General features: G+C 32.5%; 2 protein-coding genes and 1 long non-coding RNA gene across 5 annotated transcripts; all 3 read left to right on the top strand.

Moving 5' to 3' along the window:
* Positions 1-1,326: 1,326 nt before the first annotated feature.
* LOC113779998 (F-box protein CPR1-like) lies at positions 1,327-2,505 on the top strand. Its single transcript, XM_027325822.1, has one exon. The coding sequence runs from the start codon at positions 1,327-1,329 to the stop codon at positions 2,503-2,505; it is 1,179 nt and encodes a 392-aa protein (XP_027181623.1).
* Positions 2,506-4,528: 2,023 nt separating this feature from the next.
* On the top strand, positions 4,529-6,807 carry LOC113781428. 2 transcript variants are annotated; one of them, XR_003469602.1, is made up of 5 exons: positions 4,529-4,647; positions 4,760-4,864; positions 6,289-6,344; positions 6,417-6,494; positions 6,599-6,807. It is a non-coding gene; the product is annotated as an uncharacterized LOC113781428 (long non-coding RNA). The 2 variants fall into 2 exon arrangements; XR_003469601.1 differs by lacking the exon at positions 6,289-6,344.
* LOC113781427 (F-box protein At4g00755-like) lies at positions 6,808-8,132 on the top strand. 2 transcript variants are annotated; one of them, XM_027327361.1, is made up of 2 exons: positions 6,808-7,821; positions 7,942-8,132. In XM_027327361.1, the coding sequence occupies exons 1-2, from the start codon at positions 7,458-7,460 to the stop codon at positions 8,094-8,096; spliced, it is 519 nt and encodes a 172-aa protein (XP_027183162.1). In that variant the 5' UTR covers positions 6,808-7,457; the 3' UTR covers positions 8,097-8,132. The 2 variants fall into 2 exon arrangements, with proteins under 2 accessions (XP_027183162.1, XP_027183163.1); XM_027327362.1 differs by having other exon boundaries at positions 7,931-8,132.
* Positions 8,133-19,803: the final 11,671 nt, after the last annotated feature.

Raw genomic sequence — 19,803 nt, 5'->3', positions numbered from 1 at the left:
GTTCTAACGAATAATCATGTCTCAGTGTACTCGGGCTAGTATCCTTTTTCTCAGATTAGGGGACTTTGCTACTTCAAGTCTTATTCTTCTAAGCTATGATGCAAGCAAATGTTCGTGATTTTCTTATATGACCAAAAAAAGATCAGTTCCTATAATAGAATTGTTATTTGAATTACATTTGGTTATCATAAAATACGAGGGAAAATAGGAGGTTAGTGGCAGTTATTCATAGTTACTAAAATTTATGTATCTTACAATCCAATTTCCTTCGAAATCAAATTTATGAGAACAAAATACAGGAAAGTGAACAAGAGTGCAAAAAAAAAAAAAAAATTCAACTTTTCTACTAACCAAACTCACATGAAGGAAAAAAATAACTACATTTCCTTCACTTTTCATACAAACGAGCACTACTTGTAGAAATTAATTATTAAAAGTCATGTAAAATAATTAAAATAAAGTTAGTTTTCAAACTAATTTAGATAAAAAGTAACTTTAGGCCATACTATAAATTATAGGACACATCAGAAGAATTTTAGATTTTCAACACAAATTTTATTTTGTTTCAACTCCCAATGAAAAAACATATTGATATTGAATAATAATTGATACTCAATTGATTAGGCTAAAAAACTGAAATATCAGACTAACATCATCATGGTACTTCCGGCCAACAAAGTGTACTTAAAGTTGGATGAGGGTGGATGTGCAGGTTCATTGGTTTTTTCTTTTTCTTTTTTTAAGGCAGAGAGCACGAAAGAGCTGTGGCTGGAAAGTTTTACAGTTGGAGAGCTGTTAGGAGTCAAGGGAAAGATGAATTAGAGAGGAGCTTGGAGTTTGGAGGATTTGCAGGTTCTATCGGAATTAGAGAGAAATTAGCTGTGTTTTAGTTCCATTAGGATTTAGAATGGAAAACTAAGAGTAGTTTGACTTGGAAAAGACCATCCAAACAAAAGTACGTACAAATTTCGGAGCTAATGACCATCCATATGTATATACAAATTTTCAAGCAAAAGTCTACCTTATAGTTTGCCGGAAATTCCTCGTACATATTTTGAAGGAAAAAAGAAACACGTACACTATAGATATAACATCGGAAAGCAGAAAGTTTTAACTAGGATCACAAGTAGTTTCGACACACATCCTGCAAAACCAAGAAATATAGATCACACGTCTACTGCCTCCTTCCTGTCTGCAACCTTCTTGCCAAGACCCGCCCACCAATATTAACCTTTCCGACCTCTTTGTTTCCCCTTCAGAAACACAACAATCAACAGACTTATTTACATATATAGTATAGGAAAACGCTTCCACCAAGATTGTAGGATGGACCTGCCCCAGGAAATGATGATGGAGATCCTAATAAGATTGCCCGTCAAATCCCTGTTGAAAATCAGATGTGTTTGTAAAGCTTGGTGTGGTTTGATCAAAAGCCCCTCCTTCATTGATATGCATCTGAGGCGTTCCGGGAATAATAAATATGTCATGCTCAAGCGCTACATCGAGCACGAGAACCAAACCATGATATCCTTCCATTCCAACAATGATGAAGCAGAAAAATCTCTATCTCTATGTCTTCGTTCACCCATAGAGGTTACTTGGTTTTACCATCGCAATCTTGAAGCTGCCCACTTGATTGGTCCATGCAATGGCATCGTTTGCATTACCGATGGCATGGACATATATCTCTGTAATCCTGCCACTCGTGAACTAAGGAAACTTCCTCCCAGCCCCTTTGGATGCCCTGAATATTATCGTCCTATCACAGATGGTGTAGGAATCGGATTTGATCCATCCACCAATGATTACAAGGTTGTTAGGATTCTGTATTGGGATGCTATAGAGTATAGGCCTGACCATCAATACCAAGCTGAACTATACTCTCTCAACACAAATTCTTGGAGAGAATTAAGAGATGTGATCTTGCCCTTCTATCATTTATTTGCCCGATGCAACCTGTTATTTCAGGGGCGCTTCCACTGGCGTGCCTGGCATGCCTTGGCTCAACCCTGCGACACTGACTGTATCCTTTCTTTTGATATGAGGGCCGAGGTGTTTGACGTGATCCACTACCCTCCTAGTTGTGTTGGAGATTTAGGTCTTGTTGAAAACAAAGAACCCAGTTTTGTTAGCTTAAATGATTCCTTGGCCTTGATTTTATGCACCTCCTTGCCGGAGGAGCACCCAGCCCCTCCACAGATCATTGATATATGGGTAATGATGGAGTACGGGGTCGAAGAGTCTTGGACGAAGAAATTCTCCCTGGGGCCTTTTACAATTGGAATTCGTCGTCCGCTCTGCCTTTGGAAGGATGACAAGCAACTTCTTCTGGAGAGTAGATCCGGGCAGTTGATTTCATGCTCTCTCCTCCCGGATGAGCTGGAAGCAACAGAAATCAAGGAGCATGACATTTTCGAGTCTTCAACCTTGCTTGAAGGTCGAATTTATGCTGAAAGTCTAGTTTCACTCAACCCTATATATATGGAAGAGGCCATCATCGAATGAACCAAAACTGTAACCGGAATGCTAAACCTGCATCATGCACATTTTTATCTACGAGAACCACATCCGCTGTTACCATTGGTTATTAGTGTAAATTTGCAAGAAAATGCCCAAGTTGTTTTACCATAAAAGTAAGCCAGAGTTTTTGCTGTGATTTGTAGCATCAGGATTTTGCTCATTGAGGTCCTAAGGGGCAAAACACCAACTGTACTGTTTCTTCAAGTGGTCTGCAACGTTGCTGAATTTTACAGACATCTTGGGTAAAATATTTCTATTTATAAGCCGCACAGGTGGAAGCCCCACCTCCAAAATTACAAATTCTCACCTTTTGACTATAGCGGATCTATGTGCTGTTCTAAACCCCTCCCCAACCCACCATCTTACAAACACAGCTTTTGGCTCTAAAATGCGGAACGAAGAGATACACAATGAATCACATATCGTGCATCTATGCAAAATTTAGAGCCGAATAAAAAAAGAGAAGGAAAAGAAATTTTCCTGTTACTTTGTTGCCTAAAAGCACTTTCCAGCGGTCCCAACTACAAAAATTTCTATACCTTTCCCTGACCCATTTTTTTTCACATTGCTTTGAGCATTGATGATCCTGCTCTCAGGATTCCCCACGAACTCTATGCTTATGATTTGATAACCAAGAAAATTGGTTCTTAAACTTCCCTAATCCCTGCTGTCAACACAGCCGGAGGATCGAAGCTCTAGAGACAGAGACCATTTAGAGATTCTACCAGTTATGCCAACTCAAGGGTATTTTCCTGATGACTTCCAGATTCTTCCTTCAAGTGATATCACCATCACAGTGACATCATCATGGTACTTCCTCCGATCACCTTGGGGGATGTCCATTAGTTCATGAAAATCCATTCCTGCAGACAAAAGAGAATCCTATCCTTACTATACTGGCCTAGATGTTTTCTCATGCATTAAGAGGATACGCAACTCTTGTATTAAGCTACAAAGCATATGCAGCAAAAGAACATCGCAGGAGTGAACAACAAGAATCCAGGCCCAAGCCTCATCATTTTCCAGATGTTAAAAAACCAAAAAGAGAAGGGAAATTAAATATATATTAAAAAAAGGGAGAATCTGACGTTCTTGGGAATTCTTCTTTTTAGAAGGTTTGCATTTAGAAATTTAAATGAATTGATTAGTAGTTTGAGTTTCCATTTTTTGGGATTTTTGCATAGATATTCAACACGCAAGTAACTGAAGAGCAAGAAGGTGCTGCAGATTGCATAATTTACAAGCCATCAAGTCCATTCATGAAAAGGTGAGGCACAAGCCAAGTATAAGAATTTGCATCAACTAGACTTTTTTTTTTGTTATTTTTAACAAAAGTTGACATTACTGTTGATCCAACCTTAATTATTGTAAATTTTCTTAAAAACACTACCATACGCAACCGTCGCAAACTTTTCTGGTCAAGCCATCAAATTTTTATGCTAATCATTGCATGTCGTTTTTCAACATGTTAGTAACTGAAGAGCAAGAAGGCACCACTGATTGCATAAATTGCAAGCCATCAAGTCCATCCATGAAAAGGTGAGGCACAGGCCAAATATAAGAATTTGCGTCAACTTGACTTTTTGTTTTTTGTGCTATTTTGTTGTAAATTTTCTGGACAGTGCTGTAGTGCCTATAGTTATGGTAACGATGTTAGGAAAACCTACTATTACAGGTTTCTATTATCTTTAGTGACAAATCGAATTTTTGAGCGACTTTTTAAATATTATATTAAAATAATTAATATTAACTTTAGTAAGTTTTTACTTAAAACGAGTAAGTATATGCCTAAAAGATAAGTTTTAGTCAAAAATAGAAATTTACCCTTTCAGTAATTTAATTTACTTATTATTTGACAAATGTTACTTTTGTTTAATTAAAACTTATTAATACTAAAAGTAAAAAAAATTACATATTAAAGTAAGAAAATAATCGATTTCTAAAACGGTTTGGGTTTCCACATCTCTCTAAAGTTGCTTCCCTTCTTTTTATTATCTTCTCAGAAATTTTTCCCTGGAAAAGGAAGGAGTACGATCATCATCTTATGGAACGGGATTAGCTTTTGCTAAAATTTAGAAAATTGATCAAGCGGGCTAAGCAATTCTATCTTCAGGCTAAACTCTTCTGGTAGGTTTCATGCCTCAGTCTCTATTTCTGCCTTCTACTAAGCATTGATTCTCATTTCAGTCAATCAATTGGCCTGCCTAGGTGCAGAGGAAAAGCTAAATATGCTTTATAGATAGCACAGGTTCAGGAGAAAGGGTTTCCCCTCTATCAGACACAACAAAAGGGTTAGCAACGGTGGTAGCCAACCAAAGAGCATATGAAAAATAGCGGTGACGAGGTTAGACCATCATGTTCTCTTGAAATCGTTTGTTTATATTGCTGTAATTTATTTATATTTCATTTGTTTTGTTTGTCAAGATTTTCTTGTGAAATCAGGGCTGAGAATTTGAAGAATTTATTGCAATTTTGGGGTTGAAATTGTCCATTGAAACATCTAGGAAATGGTTGTAGTTTTGATTGTTTACGGGTAAAATATGCTTAATAGCCATATGAAACATCTAGGAAAGGACTTGAGACTAGGTGTTTAAGTTAAATGTGATTAATTTGGGAATGCATATAAGATGTTCGGTGAAATGCCAAAGAGAAATTTGACTTGGTGGTTTTGATTTTCAGTTTGGCGGACAAAATACAATTGATTCTTAAACATTTTAATATTTTTGATGATAATAAGCTTTTTGATAACTACCATTGACTTTGTCTCTAATAATTTCGTAAGCACGTTCCTGGCATATATACATAATCATAATTTATAGTCTTTTAGGGTCAACTTTCAGAAGCAGTCAAATGGTTCGATATCTGTAAGAACATTCATAAAAGAGCATGAAGGCAAAATACGCAATGACATAATCAATTTTGTCTTCTTGAATTCCTCTAAAAGAAGGAATTTTGTCTTCTTTAATGAACGGAAAACTGATGTTGCAGACAAGTTTTTGCTGCTTATAGGTTTCCTTTGCATAAGAACTAGGCAATCTCTTTCAGGCATTTGTAGGTTGTACTAGGCTCTCTTCTGCAACTTTCGACCAATCCTATTTGCAAAAATTTTTTTTTTAGTCGCATGTTCTTTGAGAAAATCAACTTTGTTCAATATTTGAGAAGCTCACTTATATATTTCCTAAGACAGGAAACGCATGGTACAAAGTACATCTTGCTAAACAAATACGCAATCAATGTGCCTACTTGTACTTTCATTTATTTCATCTTCAGTATAGAAGAACAAACAAATAAAAAAAATGACATAATCAATCTTATGCAATAATGAAACATTTTGAAATGTATTTACTTCCAGTTGAATTATTCCGTGGATGACCATACAAAATAACCCTTAACATTTACTTCATCACTACAAAAGGATGAAAAATACCATAAATAATTACCTGAAGGAAGAATAGCACATATTCTGCTATTGTTCTATCGTTATGTAGTTGTTCTTGGCTATCCAACCTAACAGCTTCATAATAATTCTTCCAAAATTTAAATGAAAGGAGCAGTCTATCTTTGAGAGCCACAATTTTGCTTACTCAATTGTTAATCGAGTATTCAAAAGGTGATTTTGAATATATCTTATTCTGGTAGTATCCACTCGAGATTTTAGGAGTGTTAAACTTGTATCATTTTTTTAAACAACGGCTGCAGAACAAGGTGAAATTATTGTCAGATACAATAGCTAGAGTTGTAAGACTTTCTTTGCCTTATCTTGTAAAGGGGCCAAAAAGGAGTTAATGGATAGTAACTGGTTTCAGATCATTCCTCCTGGTCAGGTAATATATAGCTTGCTTTTATTTTTGTCTCGAGACATGCAATATAATTGTGCTGTATTTGCATTTGAATAGGCATTAATGTGGGCATGCAATCCTTCATTAATCCAAAGTCATGTACGAAACACTAGCTTGTTAGGAGACGAAAATCAGGTACATTTTTTTCTTCTTCACGCCTAAGTTTTATGTTACCTATTTGCTATGATTATGTGTTGTTGTGGCCTTTTTTTAATACAAATCTTGTGATGGTTTTGTAGTGAATGAACCAGATTTCAGCCAAGACCATTAAGAAATTTTATTCTTGAGAGGGTACAGATTTTTCAGATGGACTTTGCTAAAAAATTTTAGGATGATTTACGTTTCTCCGAAGGTAGTGTAATGCGTTTTGATTGTAAATCTGAACACAATCTCCTTAGTTTGCAATGATTGGTGTTTACTTGTTTTAATGTGAATACTTTCAACATCCAAGTGCATAAGATCTGAGGTTGCCATTCTTTGTTTCGGCCAATTTGCATTAGATGGACCTTTGTTTAGTCCAAGTACTAAATAAATTGGTGAGTAGATTATTACTGATGCTCAAAATGAGCCGTTTCATCCTATTTTGAAATACCAGTTTTATATAAAATGTCGTGAGACATGTAGAATTTTGTTGTTTACTTCAAATTGGACTGGCTTACTTGATTTAAGTGCCGTGATTTCCTCAGTAAGCCATTAGTAGAGGTCCAAACAAAATGACAATGGAAGTTTTGAATATGGTTCCCGTGTTGCTCAATATGACTTTTGATATGCTTCACTTTTGTACAAGTTACTGAGCAATGTATGCCTTGATCAGGGAAAAGAAAAGAGTTTGAGCACTTGTCTGTCAACTCTTCTCTCTGTGTGATCAAAGTAAAGAAGTTTATGTGCAGGGCGGCAATCTGTGCCTTATGGTGGGGGAAAAATAAAAGAATTTGAGGACGTGTCTGTCAATCTTTTCTGTGTTTGATCAAACTAGAGAAATTGAGGTGCTTCACAGCTGTCTGTACTTTTATCTCTGTTTCTTTTAAGGGCTTTGAACCTTATGCAGTGATTGTGAATGGAATATGCAAGCAACTCTGTTTAAAGGTGTTCCCTGAGATGTCCACTGTTACTCGTGCTATTGAAATTAGTAACATTGTAGAACCTGTGGAATCCAGGACCAATGAGCCTATTGAATGGGCATGTCTGAAACGGGACCATAAAGTATATGCATTTTTGGCTCAAGGTATTGCCTCCTTCCCAAGAAAAGAATGCTTGTCTGAGGCACTTGGTGCTTCAAGCACTGACAATTACCCAGATGAAAGCATTCAGAATACCCCGGAACCAAGTGACAGGATTGGTCAGAGACCTTCTTACTGGTCGAGCAAGGGTGAAATTGATTCTGCAGTCCCTGAGACATTAACGTATAAATTGATGGCCAAACTCTGTGTGATTACTGAAATCCATATTCAACCATTTCAAGGTTATTTTAGAAGACTTTTCATTTTTGTTTGGGGAGGAGGGGGTTGACGGTGACTTCTTGTTTAAAACCTGTCTCTTTATTGGTAGAAAAACTTGATTTGCATTATCAGTGTACTTTCAGTTTGGTTCCCCCATATATCCAGCAAAGGCTGTAAGATTTTTGATGGGGGATTTGTATTGCTGGTATGGAAGCACAAATGGAGGGAGAAGTGTCTTCAGCTGCACAAGAATCTTGTCATGAAATATTGCTGGTCCAGATTCAGTATTACTAATTAACTGCGTTATAGGAGAATTGTTTGCAAAAGTTCAAGCTGCCAGAACCTGTCCTCTGCATTGGAGGGATTCTGCAAGTCCAGCTATTGGGTAGAGTGCAGAAGCAAGAAATAGATAGTTTGTATTACATATGGTGAGTCCTACTTTATTATGATTTTTGTCGCTTGTGTTTGGTGCACAAGCGAGAGGGATTTTTCTCGCATTCACAGGTTTGGTGCAAGTATAAGAGGTTGGGAGCACATGATCCTCAACACATTACCCGGTGCTAGAGGGATTATGGTAAATGACTACGACTACGACGGCGAGGACGATGATTCAGATGACCAGTATAACTAAGTGCTTCTGCTTCTTGCTACGCTTTCTGGTTTTCTTATGCTCTGTTCCTGCTGCCCTTCTGTAAGCTCTGAAGCACAAGATAGAATTTTGGAATTTTGGATTTGTTGGTGGGAACTAGTTTCGACTTTCTTTGTCCATTCATCGTAACCGAGGAAACAATAGTTGTGGGGGTCTCGTAAATACCTTCAATGAATCCGGAAAAAGGCTACCAGCTTTAGGTACTATGAATTCTTTGGCATAAAGAAATCCAAGCGTTACTAGTGCATCAACCTTTCCTACTCTAACTATAATTAATGGCTAATAAAAGTCACCTTGGTACTTATCTCTTGAATTCTTAACTGTTTCAAAATTTAATAAAGAATTTTATCACAACCACAACACTTTTGAATTCAAAACTACAAACAAGCCTATCCTTTTTTTAAAATTTTGGGTTAAAGTTAGCAAAAGTTCTACTTATTTGCACCTTTCCTGTTAAAATTAATTTTTGTTGCAATTTCCTATTTTAGTTATCCATTCGACACTAGTACGGGCATAGATACGGATTAAGCAACCAGTTTGAGGAATAATATTTTTTATTAAAAAAAATTAATTTGAATTGAATTAACAATTTGATATTTTCACAAAAAAGTGTCATTTTTTTTGTCCTTTTTCAAAAAAATTTAAGACAACTATATTTTAGTAATTGTTGTCATTGACACTTAATTGAAGTTCATTAAGAATAATTGAAGTTCCGATATCAATACTCTATTCAAATGTAAAAATTCAACCTAAGTAACAAAATAAATGATAGCTAAACAAATGAAATATGCGTTCAATTGATCGTGTTCAAACTACATCTTCTGTTAATAGTTAGTATATATGAAATTGTATTTTCCATTTGTAGAAAATTAATATGCATTTTATATCTACTAACGAATAAATTACCTATGTTTTGAACAAATCAAACCTAAACTTATGGTGTGATATGTATATAGTTGCTTACATTTATACGTATGCCATCATCCTTTCTTTATGATGGAAATTTCTTTTGATTATATTTAGGGGTGGCAATTTGCGATACGACCTGAAAAAATGATATGAACCTAGCACGATATATATTGATTCGGATTGAGGTTTTGCGGGGTCGGGTCAGAATCGAGTCGAATGCGACGAACCCGAAAAGAAAATGGGTCTTATTCGGGTCAAACCGTGGGTGATCCGATACGACCCCCCGATCACCTGTTTATGAATTAAAAATTATTTTACCTAACAAAACTACGTTATTCTTTTTGTTTCAAAGGCATTAATCACTTAATCCTAAATGAATTTATTTAACTTATTTGAAGTTGAAATTATTATATTTAGAAAAATAATTTATTATATTATTTTTTACTTTTATACTGCTTTTATTTATTTTATATTTGGTTTGGAACAAAACACTTTTACGATGTTTTTAATTTATTTTTGATTTGGTTTGGGATTATTTATTTAAATTTTTATTACTTGATTATGTAATTAGTCTTGTGTGAATTACAAATTACAGTGGTAAATTAATAAATTAAAATTAAGTTTTGGGTCATTCGGGTCGTCCCGCCAACCCGACAACCTGGAATTTTCAGATTCGGGTCAGATATCCTGACCCGTTTCGGGTTGGGGGGTCAAGTTCGGGTCAACCAGTTTTCTATTATACCTGGATCTCAACCCGACCTGTCACTCCGATTTGGACCCGATTGCCACCCCTAATTATATTGTCAAAAAAATAACATATTTTACAAATTATTCCAATTTATTTAGAAAATGTTACTAATTTCATTAGAAATTATGAAATGTAATCATGGTTTATTAATTTTTTACTAAATATAAATACAACATACAAAATGAAAATATATTTGACTTTGTTTTACTTTGATCAGAAAAACTTGTGGTACAAATAACGAAATAGTGACAAGGGTGCAAATTTCAAATCAACAACCAACGTACACTTAATTACGCTAATTTTTTAGTCGACCAAACTAATATATGCCATAAAGTAACTAGATTTTAGCATTTATAAATTGGCAATTTTAGCAGTTTATATACCATTCACCTATAAAAATTATGATTATTATAAAATGACATTTTATAATAATTTACATGCTATTTGCCAATTAAAAGTAAGTTTGATAAAAAAAATATATGCATATAAATCCATTTTGTAAATGATACAAAATATATTTGAATCTCACGAAACTTAATCTATGGGTAAATTTACTATAGTTTTCAAAGATTATGCCACATTAGTACAAATTTAACTTTTATGCTTGTGACCTAGAAAATAAATTTATTAGAACACATAACCTTTGTAAATGATACATACATTTATTAAAATGCTTAAAACACATAACATTGATGAGTGATACATACAATCATATATTATACATTTACGTTACCAACAATTACTAACTATAATATTAAGTTTCAATCATTAATAAAAAAATCTTAGCATTATTTTAAATAAACTTTCTAATACTTGTTTCATATAAGTTTCGTTAAGTAAAATAGTAAATTTATGCCACAAACTAGTAAGTCTTGATGATTAACCAAATTTACTATTCTATCAACAGGATTTACTATTAATCCGTGAAAACTTACTATTACTTGAACTAAACTTACTCTCCAAGAAGAAAGTTTCGAATATAGAGTAGTAATTTATTTTTTTTTTTAAAAGTAACTTTCATTTTTATTTCAATTTACTTTTTAAGACATAAATAGGATAACAGATTTCGTTCCCAAACTTGCCTTTTAGAGAGTAAGTTTAATTCAAGTAATAGTAAGCTTTTATACATAAATAGTAACTCTTACTAATAACATGGTAAATTGATTAATAATCCAAACTTACTGATTTATGGGACACATGTGCTATTTTATTTTAAAACATATTTCAAACTAGTATTAGGAAGTTTATTTGAAATAATGATAAGATGTTTTATTAATAATTAATTCTTAGTACCTTAGTTAGTAAGTACTCATAATATACCTGTATAATACCTGATTATAGGTATAATTTTAAAAAATTATTTATATATTTTAAAATACTATGAAAAATAGTTTGACTTTTCACATAATCTTGTAAAATATGAAATAAAATTTTGTCGTATTATAAGCTTTTAATCATTTTCAATTTTTGAAAGGTTTGAAAGTTCGAATAACAATAACAACAAATCTTACTAGTTATATATAGAATATTACTTGTTTATATATCAAAATTTTTATAATTTAACACCTATGAATATAATAAGATGATAAAGTTTTAATAAATTTACATCTGAGACACAAGAAATAATAAGAGTAAAAGCCTAAACAAAATGAGAAATAATATAATAATAAAAATGACAAAATTAGTATAACAATTAATATAAGAAAATCAATATGATCTTGATTTTTTTCCTTGGGAGATTGTTCATAAGAATGGGATCCAATAATTATAAATGAAAATCACATGTATGTATAATCTCTTGTATAATTTAAATTAAATTTAGTTCACCTATAAAATGGTCCTAAAATAATTAGTACACTATGATAAATGTTATTTTAACACAAAATTTTTTTTTAACTAAAAGTCTGAAATATCCATGACATATGTATGAGAGATATTTTACCATATTTGTATCTCACATCTAATCATGAAAGTTAATTTGAGAAAAACTATTTTTGACAATAGAATTATTTTGAATTTAACCAACAAGTTGAGATTTTTTAAACAATAAAAGTGAAATATTTTGGGAACTTAGTTGTTTATTTTCCCGTAATAAAAAATTTAACATATGACAAATTATTCTTACATATTTTATAAGGTCATATGCAAAAAAAAAAAGTTTTCATAGTATATTTAAAATGCTTCAAACATATAACATTTATAAATGATACGTACAATTGTAAGTTTCTTTAAGTAAAATAGTAAATTTATGCCACAAACTATTAAGTTTTGATGATTAACCAAATTTACTATTCTATCAACAATATTTACTATTAATCTATAAAAACTTACTATTACTTGAACTAAACTTACCCTCCAAAAACTAAGTTTCAGATATAGAGTGATATTTTACTTCATAAAAAACAAAGTTAGTTTCATATTTATTCAAGTTTACTTTTTGAGACATAAAAGTTACTAATATATCGAGTTAACTTACTATTTTTTTTGCAAAACTTACTAACCAGCATTTTAGGTACTATTTCATTTAGATGACCAGTACAACAGGTCATCAAATGGTCGCTAAAAGTATTTTTACCTGTTATATCAGGTAAAAATAGTTTCGTTACCATAACTATCGTTACTTCAGACTTTTCCAAATTTTCTTAAAAGCACTATCATATGCAACCTCTACAAACTTTTGCAGTCAAGCCATCAAATTTTTATGTTAATCATTGCATGTCTTTTGTATTTGCTGAAACTTTGACCTTATTGTTTACAGGAAGATCAGCCAAGATTTCATCTTGCACAATGTAGATTCCTAATTAGTCATGATAGCAAATGGTGCAATGATATATTGCTGTGTTGCTCATGCAAATGCAAGTAATTTGAGGTAGATTTGACGTAGCTAACTATTAAGTAGATTTCTGTGGAACTTACAGTAGATTATTTGTAATTTTATTTTTCTTTTTCATTGGTAGTTTATGTTAGAATCAGTTTTTGTTTCAAATGAGAACTTTTTGTTTTAATTTCATTGAAATAGTTATTTGGTGCAGGCAAGATCTATATCTTTGTTATTTGTTCTGTATTATAACCTCAATACTATGAAGTTGTTCTCCGATTACGAGAATAGTTAATGCTTCATTGAGTTGTTTTCTTTTCACATTGATCTTCTAAATTCATAATTAAACTATCTAAGAATTGAAAATTTCTTTACAGATTGCTTGTTATGGCTCGGAATTGGTTCATGAGCGTTTTTGCAAAATAATCTCCATCTTGAAAATTTTATTATTTTTCAAATTAATTCAGGTTAATTATGCAAAAAAAAGAACAAAATTTTATTGCTGCAATTCATTTGATGGTATATTTGGTCTAGTATTTTGGAAGAGTTAAATAAATTTGTTTGTCAAAGTTTCTTTCCTGAGGCTTCAATTGTATCCATCAAACTAACTAAGAAAAGATAAATTTTTCAAACAGGTCTCATTTTTAAGGATAACTTTCCCATTTTCAAAGGTCAACCTTTTACTTTATCCACTCAAATTATATTTGTATGCTTGACATTTGGGGAGTACAATTTAAATCTTCGTTGAACATCAAAAAATTGAGGCTTAAGATTCCATCAAGTGTACCATCTATTTCGCTGATTCTGGACATCAATATAATTTGGGTTCATATCCACTCGACTATTTGACTAAGGAGAATGGGTTTAAGATTGGTCAAGTTATGTAAAATTGAATTTGAAGGAGTTTAGACATCACAAAGCCTACACTAGAGACAACCATCCAGAGATTCTACCAGTTATGCCAACTCAAGGGCATAATCCTGATGGCTTGCCAAATTCTTTCTTCAAATGATATCACCATCACAGTAACATATATCACGTACAGCAGCATCATCACGGTACTTCCAGCCATCACCTTGGGATATCCAGTAATTCATGAAAATCCATTTTGGCGGACAAAAGAGAATACAGTCTATATAATGAGTCTGCAATGAATAGGAAGAAAGTCTACAATCAATAGGAAGAAGGGCAACTTAGAAAACAAGAAGGAAGATATTTACTGGCTGAAATAAACTGTAACATACAAATTCTATCTGTTTTGGTAGAACATTATAGTACTATTACAAAAAGCTATGGTGATGGTAGAACATTGTAAAACTATTTAGTTTGGAAAATATATCTGCTGATGCTGCTGCTCATTAACATTGGAGGAAAAACATGAAGGTGACCGTGGATAGCTCTTCAACTCCACGAAGTGGTGCTTTGTTATGACAATACTGGCCGTGGTCTCATTGATTGCCCCTTTACCAAATTTGTGTATAGTGGCAGTAAAGGTAAACAACAAGAACAATAACATGTTGTTTGTGGTGGAATATGTGTGCCATTATGAAGTATTTATAGTCAGCATTGTTCACGACCAATACTGGCCGTGGTCTCATTGATAGCCCCTTATACACAAATTTGGTAAAGGGGCAATCAATGAGACCACGGCCAGTATTGTCATAACAAAGCACCACTTCGTGGAGTTGAAGAGCTATCCACGGTCACCTTCATGTTTATCCTCCAATGTCAATGGGCAGCAGCAGCAGCAGATATACTTTCCAAATTAAATAGTGTTCTACTATCACCATAGCTTTTTGTAATAAAGAGCACCTCAAAATGAGTTGCTTAGAATTGTTTGGCAATGGATTTCTCCTACAATTTGATCTTGGTTTTGTGCAATAGCCAGTTGGTGCCACCTAAAGAAGTCAAAAGATGAATCAGTGATAGTGGCAACAAAGGTAAACAACAAGAACAATAACATGTTGTTTGTGGTGGAATATGTGTGCCATTATGAAGTATTTATAGTCCAGTTTTCTTAGGAAAAAAAAATGAAAAGGAGAAGTTAGCAATGAAAAGAGTAGGTAAGCAACCAAAAGAGCACCCCAGATTTTTTTTAAAAAGGTAGAAAGCACGAAAGAGGAGGGGGCAAAAAGTTTTACGATTGAAAAGCAGTTGGGAGTGAAGGGAAAGATGAATTAGAGAGGAGGTTGGAGTTGGAGGATTGCAGGTTCTATCGGAATTAGAGGGAAATAATTAGGTGTGTTTTAGTTCCATTAGGATTCAAAATGGAAAAACTACGAGTATTTTGACTTGGAAAAGACCATCCAAATTCCTCGGACAAATTTCGGAGCGACTGAAATTATATGAAAGTATGGATATTCGACAAATTTTCAAGCGAAAGTCTACCCTATAGTTTGCTTTGCTGGACATTCCTCGTACATATTTTGAAGGAAAAAAAAAAAGAAGAAACACACTAGATATCATTATCATTATCATTATTATTATATAAAAAGCATGCATGTAAGTATTAGGGAGTGAAAGTGTAAGCACTTTTTTTTATTTTAATTTTTATTATTCCTAAATTACTCTCGTAACTTTTAATTAGAATTATTGCATTTTAATGTGACACCAATTAAAAGAAATAAAACGCTCCAATTGAATATTTTTTGTGTAATGTGAGGATTTAAATTTACAGAAGAGTTATTCTACTGCCTTGAACTGATATTTTCTTTTTTTCTTTTTTTTTTCCCTATGATATTTAGCTTCTCGAACAACACCTTGTTCTACTGCATTCATGGTTACATTATTTGATTTTGTCAGGCAGCATCGATCTCATCATGCACCTAAATCTGCACTTCTCACGGTTGGAAATATTGTAAAAGGAGATGATTATCATAGTCGAGTATGATCTTGAACCGGTCTTAATTAAGAGAGATATCATTATCATGAGATGGTGAGCGAACTGGGCAGGGCACAACTCAAATACTTCTGAAGTGAATTGTGAATAAATTTACTACTACATATTAGAGGGAAGAAATTGATTTTTGTAAAGCTTGTAAATTAGTAAACCATTATCGCACGTATCTTTATAAAGATTATTATATTTGTTTCAAAATTTGAGAACATTAGGAGACATAACATGAATGCATATACTAGAACAACAAAATTTGAGAACGAACAGTAGGTAAAAAGATGAAAAAATCAAATTTGTACACAAGAATGAACCAAAAGTTAACAGCTAGAAAGTTAGTCTTTTATGCTACTTAATAGCACTCTCACCTAATAACACAATTAAACACATTGATCACCATAAGTGAATCAAAGCGTTAACAGTCCATTAAGCCATTTCTCAAATTCATTTGTTAAAGTCTATAGAATGCGACTGGAGCCTCCTCTTCCATTTGACCTATGAATATTGCAAGCAAAGTATCAAACTTAAAATGTGGCACGACAGATTATAAAACTTAAAAACTCCTGACTATAATTTTCTTCTTCTTGTTTAAGGTTGTTATAATTAAAAGGCTCAATCGGTAGCCCAGTCCATCTATAAAATCTGGTTTACTCATGTACGTGCCAAACAAAACTCGCACCTTCAGAGAAGAATTCATAAAAAATTTCAGTCCAAAAATTAAACATTTTATTGGCAACCCTTTCCATCTACAGAATGTCGTTCAATCATAAATAAGAAATATGCAAGCAAAACTCAAACCTTCAAAGAAGAGCATATGAAAAAATTCATAATCCAAAAAATTAAACAATCATACCTTCATGTATTCTGTATTGCCGGTTGCTACCTCTAGTTTTATTTTCATTGTCTTAGTTGCGAAAGTTTAGAATCAAGTAGCTATGAGCCGGCCATTTAAAAGTATCTGCCAAAGACATGACATGCATAAAGTCATTTCACTATAATACACCAGGAAAGAAAGAAGTTCAGCATTTAACAAACAGTTATAAAATGAATTCATGATCACAAAAGACTTTCTGGTTTCACTTCCCCATTCCAAGCGACGTGCAGAGTCAGCCGTTGGGAATAAAAGCTGTAGAAAGTATATAGTGTTACACTTGGTTGCAAACTATGATAGATGGAATCCAAGAACACAAGAAGATGACACACTTATCTTGATAGGAGCAACACTAACCATTTATGGGGTAAAAAAAGACCCAGAAAATGTCATATACAAAAGGTCCAACCTGCAAATTTAAAACATGTAAATTGCATCATAGTAAACAAATGGTAGGATAGTGCAATCTAGAAGATGCATCAATTAGAGCGGGAATACTGATAAAAAAATGCATAAATATGTCCATTTGTATCTATCAAAGCATACTGACAAAGCATTGATACACAATAATAAATATTTTTTGGCATACACAGCCTTACTCGTCACCTTTCAATTTACATTATCTTAAGCCCTTTCTTTTACATTTTTGTTTCTAATATGGTTTAGAATATTCATTATTAAAATAAAAAAATAAATTATAGTAGGCACGATAAACCAGCTAGTAGGTCCTGAGTGAAAGATGGTAGGCTTGATCGACCCAGTAATCCGGTAAAGAATAGTCTATAGGATGAAAAAGAAAGACCACGCAAAAAATTCATAAAAAGCTTCACGTAGAAAACCTTAAGTTGAAAAGCCACCAAAATATTCGGAACAACATTTGGGTGGCTTATCTGCGCCTCGCGCGAACAACATAACGTGTTTAAAAAAAGGGGCCAAGCCACACGCGCATCACGTGAAGGGACGACGAAGATTTTGGTTGAATGGAGTTGGCATTTTAACTACTTACTAGGCTTGGTGTCCCACAGGTTTCGCAGGATGTCCATTATTGATTGTTTTAGGCTAATGTAAGATTTATTTAATAACATATAGAGTTAGAGTATTTTGTATGATAATGGAGTTGGAATAGTGGATAGAGGAGTGATATATTGGATTGATTTATTTATAAATAGATATAGTAAAATTGATGTGATTTGTATTGTGTTTTTTAAAATTAATATGATCTAAAGATTTGATGGATAATATTGGTTTCAAAAATTTTTGTTTTTTGATTTTAATTTGGTGATAAGTAAATATTATTTAGATTAATGGAATATATATTATTTTTTTTTAAAGTTGATAGGATGGAAAATTAGGTGGAGAATTACATTAAGAGCCTTATAATTTATTGTACTTTGGGCGTTGGTAGTTTATGTATTTTAGGATGATGATATTTTCATAATTTGGATAGTTAGGATGAGAAAGTGTGCATTGTTGCAGTGGAAAAAGTCTATGGAGAGGATATAAAAGAATGGGAAGTTTGTTGAAAAATAAATGGATAATAGATATTTTTTTGGCAAATTTTGATATGGTTTGGGTGTTGTGTGATGAGATACATTAATAATTTGGAATAATTTGATATTATAGCTTGGTAAAATATGTGTTTATTAATTAAGTAGGTTGTTTTCAATAAGTAAAGATGATATTGATTTAGTTATGAATGAATGTGATTGAAATACATGGAAGTTGTATTTTTTTAGTTAATAGAATCTGAATAAGTAAAGGACAATATTAATTTTGAGAGCTGAGAAATTTTATATTAATAGTTTATTGATAAATGGACATTATTGAAAGTAAGGTGATCTGTATAAATTTTTTTTATAAGAAATAGAAATGATTACACATGAAAATTATAGAGTTTAATCACTGTAATTTGCATTACAATTTTTAAATATTTATTGTTTGAAGTTTATGTGACTTATTTTATGGTGCTCAAAGTTGTAGTGAATTTTGTATTAATATATAGATATAGGTATACGATATATTTTGTAATATGTGTATATATGTGTGTGCGTGTTTAGAATTTTATTTTAGGTGATCTAATAGTTTAATTTTTTTTAGTGTTTAATTTTTTTGTGGTTTGTTTGTTTGTTATATTTTTATTATTTATTTATAGATGTGTATATATACGTATATTTATATTTAATTTTTATTTGAGCTTGTATGATTGTTTAATATTGTTTTAGCGTGTCTATCTTTTCTAGTTTTGTTTGTTTGTTATATTTGTGGCATTCCTATTTGTCCTGTGATTTATGTGTCAATATGATATTTTTTTTTGAGTTGCATCATGTACATTTTTGTTTATATATATAGGGGTGGGTTTTAAGTATTTTTATGTAAATTTTTGGTAGTTTGGTTATCTTTGTTATAGTTTTAGAGAAAAGTTTGTCTTTTTTATTTTAGTTTTTAGTGGTATATTTTCCAATTTTTAAATTTTTGAAATATTATCAAAGTAACATTTTTGAAATAGAGGGAAATTATCCTATATTTTTAAAAACAATTAGTCGTATTAATGCAAGCTACTACAAAGCGGCACAAATGATTTATATTTATTAGATACACACAAAATTTTTGTCGATATATATATATATATATATTAGAAAATAATTGTTTTTGTCGACATATATATTTTGCAGAAAATGAATATATATAAAAAGGCACACAAATAGGATGCAAGAATATATATAGATTTGTATAGCCCAAAAAATTTGTGCCTACATTAGGGAATGGAAGGTAGCAGTTGCACGGCTGTAACAAACAAAAGCAAAGAAACAATAATTAAGAGAGATGACAGCTAAAGACCACAGAGTACAAATTTGACAACGAAATTACAAAGAAACCAGCACAAAAGGACATGATTGGAATAAGATGACAAAATGCAATATGAGGATAGCAGCAATAGCAGACAATGAACTCCACAACTAGAGGTGTCAACGGGTCGAGTTCGGATCGAAATTGAAAATTTTGGACCTGAACTTGTTTTTATGTAGTAGACCTAGATTCGATTCGTATATTCGATCGGTCTTGACCTTAGAGTCCCGGAACTGGGTTTAACGGGTCCCCAGTCGGATGCGGGTCTAC

Source organism: Coffea eugenioides, chromosome 8 (assembly GCF_003713205.1).
Source record: "Coffea eugenioides isolate CCC68of chromosome 8, Ceug_1.0, whole genome shotgun sequence".
NCBI classification, from domain to species: Eukaryota; Viridiplantae; Streptophyta; class Magnoliopsida; order Gentianales; family Rubiaceae; genus Coffea; species Coffea eugenioides.
The sequence above is the reverse complement of the archived record's forward strand: the minus strand, read 5'-3'. Positions and strand labels throughout refer to the sequence as shown.